This window comes from Arachis hypogaea, chromosome 13 (genome assembly GCF_003086295.3).
Source record: "Arachis hypogaea cultivar Tifrunner chromosome 13, arahy.Tifrunner.gnm2.J5K5, whole genome shotgun sequence".
Taxonomy (NCBI): domain Eukaryota; kingdom Viridiplantae; phylum Streptophyta; class Magnoliopsida; order Fabales; family Fabaceae; genus Arachis; species Arachis hypogaea.
In genome coordinates, this window is record NC_092048.1 from 16,499,126 (window position 1) to 16,507,446 (window position 8,321).

General features: G+C 42.2%; 1 protein-coding gene across 1 annotated transcript; it reads left to right on the forward strand.

Moving 5' to 3' along the window:
* The first annotated feature begins 6,968 nt into the window (after positions 1 to 6,968).
* Positions 6,969 to 7,916, forward strand: LOC140177461 (uncharacterized). The gene has a single exon (XM_072210571.1). The coding sequence runs from the start codon at positions 6,969 to 6,971 to the stop codon at positions 7,914 to 7,916; it is 948 nt and encodes a 315-aa protein (XP_072066672.1).
* Positions 7,917 to 8,321: the final 405 nt, after the last annotated feature.

Here is an 8,321-nt window from a genome sequence, read left to right on the forward strand (position 1 = left end):
AGTGTGCTGGAATTAGGGTGCACTTGATTTTCTTTAACTAGGTTGGGTTAACACTTAGGAGTTACTAAGCTTGGGATAGCTTAGGTATGTTACAAGAGTGTGAGTCTCTTGAAATTGATGTTTGTAATCATTCTTGATTATAGTGGAAATTCCACCATGATTCATGATGGAGATTGGATATAAGTCTCATTGCGCTTAGAGACTAAACCAAGATATATTACTATGTTATCTTCTTCCTATATCTTTGTTACTACATACTCAGAAAAAGACAAAAACCAAAATAATCTTCTGATTTATCAGTTTCGTTGCATAAACGATAAAGTGGTTCTTTGATTCAACTCCCTTTTCTCAACTCACTTAAGAACCTTTAATTGGCATCAGAGTTTAGGCTTAAGGAGCAAGTTTAATTGCTTGGAATAAAAGATTCATGGTAACCTTTGTGGCTTATACGCTAACCGAAGGACATTCATGCTATAGGTCTCGTTTCTTTAATGGAACTAACTATTCTTATTGGAAAGAAAGGATGAGAATTTTCGTGCAATCAACAGACTTCAGCATTTGAAGTTCATTGTGAATGGCCCAAATGTTCCTACCAAATGCAACGCTGAAGGCAATGTTGTTCTAAAGGAAGATTTCGAATGGGCAACTGAAGAAAAGAAGAAAGAGGAGCTAAACATCGCAACTATCAATGTGATGCATTGCACCATCAGCTTTGAAGAATTCATAAAAGTCTCAAGGTGCAAAAGTATGAAGCACGGATTCTCCTATGGTGCCGGCGTATCCGTGTCGGACACGAATCCGACACCGACACTCGACGGATACTTCAAACGAGCGTATTGGTGACGTGTTTTTTTTGCGGTGCAGAATTTTGGTGAAGCTGTCACGAATCCGAACGAGTCCGACTCGATTTTGTGGTTTTATGGCCCAATTAACCGATTTTTTTTTCATTTTAAAATATTTTAAAATCAAAACAAATCAAAATTTAAATTTAAAAATAAAATAATTAATAGAAGCAGAGTTGATGACAACAGCCCAGATCTGAGTGAGGTTTCGTATTTATCTTTAGATGAACCAAACATAGAAGCTGTGGTATTTGCGGATGATGGACTTAGAGGAGAAGAAATTGATACATTTTCTGTTAGCGAGATGGCAAGAGTAGATTAAAATTTTTTATTTTTTTAAATAATTGCATAATTTTTAGATTTTTTATGCAACTATATTTCCTCTTATATTTATAATATGATATTTTATTAATTTAATATATTATTTAAATTTTAATTCACAACGTATCCTAAACGTGTCGTATCCAATTTTTTATAAAAAGAACGTGTCGGCGTATCCGTGTCGTGTCGTGTCCGTATCGCGTATCGTATCGGTGCTTCCTAGTGCAAAACAACAAAAGAAATACGGAACAAGTTGTAGCTCACACATGAGAGAATCGAATAAGTCAGAAAAACCCATGTTGACATGTTTATGAAGAAATTTGAAATGGTCTTCATGATGGAAAATAATCAATTAATGCATTATTTGAGAGGTTCTCCATCATCATCAATAACCTTGATGCAATAGAAAAACACTTCTCTGAAGTAGAGCTTGTCAGGAAGATCTTAAGAAATCTTATCAAGCATTGGAAGACCATGAATACTACCATATCTAAAGCTAATGATCTTAACAAGATTTCTTACGATGAATTGAAAGAAAAACTCCTGGCCTATGAATCTACACATTTTAGCAATGATAACAAAAAAATAGGAGTGGCGTTTAAGTCAAAAATTACATCAAAAGAAGAAGAATCTGAAGACAGCTTATCCAATAATAAGATGAAATTCATTACCAGAAGATTGAAAAAGTTGATGAAACAAAAGGACATTGGCATAGATTCATCATGCAAAGATTACAAACTTATTTGTCATCATTGCAATGAGCAAGACACTACAACACAGAATGTCCATAAAAAAAGTATTGATGGCCTCATAGAATCAGTGGCAGATTTACCGAGGGTCTAAGGTGGCCATGGTCTCCCCAATTTTTTTTTTAAAAAAATTATTACTATTAGTTTATTATTAATTTATTATTATAAATTAAATATATTTTTGTATATTACACACTAAAAAAAAATTACATGTTAGTAACTTAATATATATAAATTATAATGTGTATTATAATATATCAGTAGCAATTAATAAATAAGTTTAAAAAATAATAAAAGCGTATAAATATATAAATAATTAAAAAGTTATTGAAAAATATAGGTTTGAATTAATGTAAAAAGTAACCATTATAAAAAAAGTTTCTTATTTTGACTCTTTCTATGACAACAGTAATAACCGAATAAATTTTTTAAACAATAAAAATTATAAAAATAATACTTTAAAACAAGATGAAAGACAAACTTTTAACAGATTATATGATGATTGTATATGTTGAAAAAGAGAATGCTTCAAAATTTATTTCAGATGGTAAATTGATAATTTTAGTTATATGAAATATCGCAGAATAAATTCAAAAATACCAAAATCTTAAAGTAGGTAGTTGAATGTTAATTGTTATATAATATAATTATTAAATTTGACTTATATATTATAAATTATATTTTATTAATTTTTTGTTATGTTATATTTTAATTTATTTTGTATTTAATTTGGTCCTCCTCTAATAAAATTTCTAAATCTGCCACCGCATAGAATGACTTGGAAAGGATAATGAAAAAAATAAATCTGATCATGAAACTCATGTTTGTCTCATGGCTAATCAGCATGATTTTAACGAGGTAAATTTCGTTGAACTATTATCCAATGAATTGTATATTATCATTGATTATTTAATTTTTAATTTCAAAAAGTTTTTTGATAAATATGCTAAATGCAAGAAAGAAAATAAAGCTTTGAAATTAGAAAACAATTAGCTCAGAGCAATTGATCATGGCCGAATCTTCTAATGTTTTAAAGCAAGAAAATGAGCTTTTGAAAATTGAACTAGAAGAACTTAAATTGAAACTTTCGATTGATGCATCAATTGATCTCATTGTTGAAAATAAAATGTTGCATGAGAGTATCAAGAGTTTAAACAAAGACTTAGCAAAATTTGTTCAAAAATCTGAAAATTTGGATAAAATTCTTGCTAGTCAAAGGTCTCTATTTATAAAATCTGGTATCGGTTATGAATACAAAAAAAATTTCTATAATGCACGGATACTGACACGGACACAAGACACGATACTAGGGGTGTTCAAAATTGAACAGGATCGATCTAAACTGACTGACTGAACCGAAAAAAATGAAAACTGAATAAATCAAAAACCGAAAAAACCGAAAAAAACAAGTTTTGCTGTTTTTATTGCGGTTCGGTTCGGTTTTCGGTTCTGACCATAAAAATTCCAACCGAATCGAACCGAACCAGTTTATGAAAAACCCTAAAAACCAACCCCCATCCCCTCCCAGACCCCAAACGCGAACACCCCCCAGCCCCCAACTCCCCAAGTCGTGACCTAAAGTCACATAACCCCATTACCCCCAATTTTGAAACCTAGCTTCTCTCGCTCTCTTCTCTCAGTCTCGCTCTCGCAGAGTTGCAATCTCGCAACCACTCTCTGCTGCTCTCAGTCTCGCCCTCGCAGTCGCTCTCTGCTGCTCTCAATCTCGCCCTCGCAGTCACAGAGTCGCAATCCCACCAGCCACCAACACCCGAACCCTTCTTCCCAGTTCCCAGCGAGCACCGACCCAGCAGGCAGCAGCGTTCTCTTCCCAGCAACGCCCAGCGTCGCTAGCGAGCACCGACCCACCGACCCAGGAATGTTCTTCCCAGCAGCGCCGAGCCACCGACCCCAGTTCCCACCTAGCCTCCATCGTCTTCTGTAATGGAGGCTAAGCCTCATGTTTGGTTTTTTGTTCTGAATCTATTTTTATTTTTAAATTCTGGTTTAGTCTTATTGATTCTAATTTATAATTAATACTTGGTTGAATTGTTCTTGATTTTATGGTTGAGTTGTTGATTCTGATTTCGTTTTTTAATTCTAAACTTTTTGTTCTGTTTTGATTTAGGGGTTTAGGGTTAATTCTGATTCATGATTTTCAATTCTTTTTGTATATTTTGGTTCACAGGTTTAGGGTTGTTGGTTCTAATTTTTTGGTCGAAGGTTGTTAGATTTTTATTCTCTGTTCTGATTTTATTTGTTGTTGATTTACTAAAATTGCTTCTGATTGTTGTTCATTGTTCATTGTTCAATGTATTGTTATGGCATAGCCTGAATAGTTGTTTTTTCAATTCCCACTGTATGGAATGGATGTTAGCAAGCAAAGTTGTATTTATTGATCATGATATCTGGAAAGCTGTTTTTGGTTTGAAGACCATATATTTAGAACTCTCCATGGATGAATCATAGGCCACAGTATGAAAATCAATTATTTTTTACTTCTTGATTTACTGTTCTCTCTTCTTCTAATTTTTGCTGGCTGTTGCTACTATTATCTTTTTTATTTAATTTGTTAATTATTAATTTTAATTTGTTAATTAATCATTATTATTTCTACTGCTACTGTTAACTGTTATGGTTTATTGTAGGTTCATATTGTAGGTTCATATTTATCACTAGTTTGAAATTGATATGAAGCAAATCATGAATAGTGGTTCTTGCTACAGGAGTCAGGGTAAGTGGCGGGTTAGACCAATGAATTTTTTTAATGCTTCTTTTTAAATTGTGAAGTAAGGGGAAATGATTGCGATTTAAAGAAAAAATGAATACCTAGCTGAAAATAGTTATGTTAATGAGAAGGAATTTTGAATTTACCAATTATGGAGATTTTCAGTGATTACTGTTACGGTCCGGCCCAAACCCTCTGCTGGCTTGGGCCGACCCAAGCTCCACCCGACCCGAGCGGTCAGGGATAGGGCGCCCCATCGTCTACCCGGACACGTGTCCGTAACAGCTCACCCACAGCTGTGAAGGGAGCACCTCGAGAGTAATGGGCCTGCCTTTACAAGGCCCACATCTGACAATATATAAGGGGAAGATTGGCTCTTCCCCCGAGGTACGTCATATATCACATTACCCTTTCTGCCTGCACATTTACTGACAAGAGCGTCGGAGTATCTTTGCAGGTGGCACCCCCCTTTCTTACACGAAGTACTCGGGACCTCGCGCATCTCTGGCCGGCAATCCACGACCTGACGAGCCCCTACCATCTCCCAGGATCCTCACCCAAACCGACCGGTACCTGACCTACCGAACATTGGCGCCGTCTGTGGGGACTCGTCCATGGACTTCGTGCTAGTCGAAAAGGAGGCAGGCCGCGAGGCCGTACCCAGAGGCGACGCCGCCGGGACGGAAACCCGACAACATCCGAGGTCACCCCCGAGGGATGCAACCCAACCACATGAGAGACGCCCCTTTGGGGGGACTGGAGACAACCACGCCAGAATAATGCAAGAGCTACGCCATAGAATGCAAGACTTAGAGCGCCGGTTAGCAAACCGAGAACGCGACCAGCGCACCCCAGAACAGAGCCACTCCTGATCTCGCTCCAGGAGCCGTTCCCGGCGCACGCCTAGCCCCCAGGTCGAGTCAGAAAGCACCGGGGAGAGAGGGCGTGCAAGAAGACATCACGACCCTGTCATTTACGCCAGACGTGAAAGGCGGTGTACGACGAACCGGGGGGACGAAGACGCTCGTCGGGAGAACGACGATGGGAGAACGAATACCCGGGAATCCGTGATAATAGGGGCCACCCCATTCCACCACTCCATACTCGAGGTCCGGCTGCCAAAACATTTTGACAAGCCAACGGACATGAGGTATGATGGAACGCAGGACCCCCTGGAGCATCTAACGGCCTTCGAGGCCATAATGAACTTAGAAGGAGTAGGAGATGAGGTAAGGTGTCGTGCCTTCCCGGTCACCCTGGCGGGACCTGCAATACGGTGGTTCAATAACCTCCCGCAGGGCTCGGTGACCCAATTCTCTGACATCAGCCATGCTTTCCTAGCTCAGTTCACAACCAGGATCACGAAAGCCAAGCACCTGATCAATTTGCTAGGGGTGACCCAAAGAGCCGGGGAGCCGACCAGAAAATACTTGGATCGTTTCAACGACGAGTGCCTGGAAATCGACGGTTTGACGGATTCGGTGGCGAGTTTATGTTTGACGAATGGGCTCCTGAATGAGGACTTCAGGAAGCACCTTACCACAAAGCTAGTCTGGACAATGCAGGAGATCCAGTGCGTGGCTAAGGAGTATATCAACGACGAGGAGGTCAGCCGGGTCGTGGCTGCCAATAAACGGCAACCCCCTACAACCAAACCAGGCACCACGATGGTGGAAAAAGACAAAAGGAACACACCAGGGACGGCGGCTCGAGCAAGACGACAAAACCATTTCCCCGAGTCGGAAAATTCACCAACTACACCCCCCTCGCGGCACCAATCACGGAGGTCTACCAACAGATAGCCGAGAAAGGGATACTATCGAGGCCCCATCCTCTGAAGGATAGGACGGGGGAAAACAAAAGCCTCTACTGCGAATATCACAAGGGGTACGGGCACAAGACCCAAGACTGCTTCGACCTAAAGGATGCCCTGGAGCAAGCAATCAGGGACGGAAAGCTGGCTGACTTCTCCCACCTCATAAGGGAATCGAGGAGACGGAATCGGGATCACGAGGGTGAGGACAGGTCCAGGGCGACAAGACGACGTCAAGAACCAGAGGGAGACGACAACGGTCTCACGGTAGTGAATGTAGTAACTGCAAGGAATTCCGCCCCGAGGTCGAAATCAGCACAGAAGAAAGACGCCAAGGTCCTGGCGGTCTCCTCCTCATCTTCTAGAGTTCCCGGGGACACCCATCCATCTCTTTCGGCCCTGAGGATCAATGGTTCGATGAGGTACCGGAAAGTCCCCCCATGGTTATCACGGCCAGAGTCGGAACCGGACTCATCAAACGGATCCTAGTGGACACGGGGGCGGACTTGAACATCATGTTTCGCAACGTCTTCGACGCCTTAGGACTGCGTGATGCCGACCTGGCGACCCACCAGCACGGTGTGGTAGGGTTGGGCGATCACTTCATCAAGCCAGATGGGATCATCTCACTACCGATCTCCCTTGGACAAGGACAGAGGCGAAGAACGGTAATGGCCGATTTTGTTGTCTTACGAGATTCCACTGCTTATAATATCATCCTGGGGGGAAAAACCATCAATGACCTCGGAGCAGCGATTAGCACGAAACTGCTCGTAATGAAGTTTGTTACCGATGACGGATCCGTAGGGTCCATCAGAGGAGACTTGGAAACGGCAGTCGCTTGCGACCACGCCAGTCTCTCTCTTAGGAAAAAATCCAAAGAAGCATCCGGGGTTTTCCTTGCCGACCTGGATGCCAGGATAGACGACAAGCCCAGACCCGAGCCAGAAGGGGACTTGGAAAAATTTAGGGTCGGCGATGGGGACGAGAAATTCACGTTCATAAACAGAAACCTCCCCCATGAATTAAAAGAACCTTTGATGAAGATGATCAGAGCCAACGCCGACCTCTTCGCCTGGACACCAGCCGATATGCCAGGGATAGACCCCCAGCTCATGTCACACCATCTGGCCGTCAAGCCGGAGGCCAAGCCAGTGGCTCAGAGGAGGAGAAAGATGTCACAAGAAAGGGCAGAAGAGGTGGCCAGGCAGATGGCCAGCCTCCTTGAAGCAGGGTTCATCCGAGAGCTGGACTATTCGACTTGGCTGTCAAACGTGGTTTTGGTGAAAAAACACAGTGGAAGGTGGAGAATGTGCGTGGACTACTCCGACCTCAACAAGGCATGTCCTAAGGATTGCTACCCCCTGCCCAACATTGACGCACCCGTCGACGCAGCAGCAGGGTACCAATACCTGAGCTTCATGGACGCCTACTCTGGGTACAATCAGATACCGATGCACTGACCCGACGAGGACAAAACGGCGTTCATAACGCCAGGAGGGATCTATTGTTACAAGGTGATGCCGTTTGGTCTAAAAAACGCTGGCGCCACGTACCAAAGACTGATGAACAAGATATTCAATGAGCTCATAGGCAAGACAGTAGAAGTCTATGTGGACGACATCCTCGCAAAAACCGCACGTCCCGACGACCTCCTGAGAGACCTAGGGGGCGTGTTCACCTCCCTCCGGTAGCACGGCATGAGGCTCAACCCACTCAAGTACGCCTTTGCCATGGAAGCTGGGAAGTTTCTGGGGTTCATGATCACCCAAAGAGGAGTAGAGGCCAACCCTGAGAAATGCCAAGTGATTCTCCAGATAAAGAGCCTGGGTTGCATCAAAGACATCCAGCGGCTGGCAGGAAGGCTG

What these genes read in the sequence shown, in the direction of transcription:
- LOC140177461 (XM_072210571.1), top strand. Translation starts at nt 6,969, where the DNA reads ATGTTTCGCAACGTCTTCGACGCCTTAGGACTGCGTGATGCCGACCTG.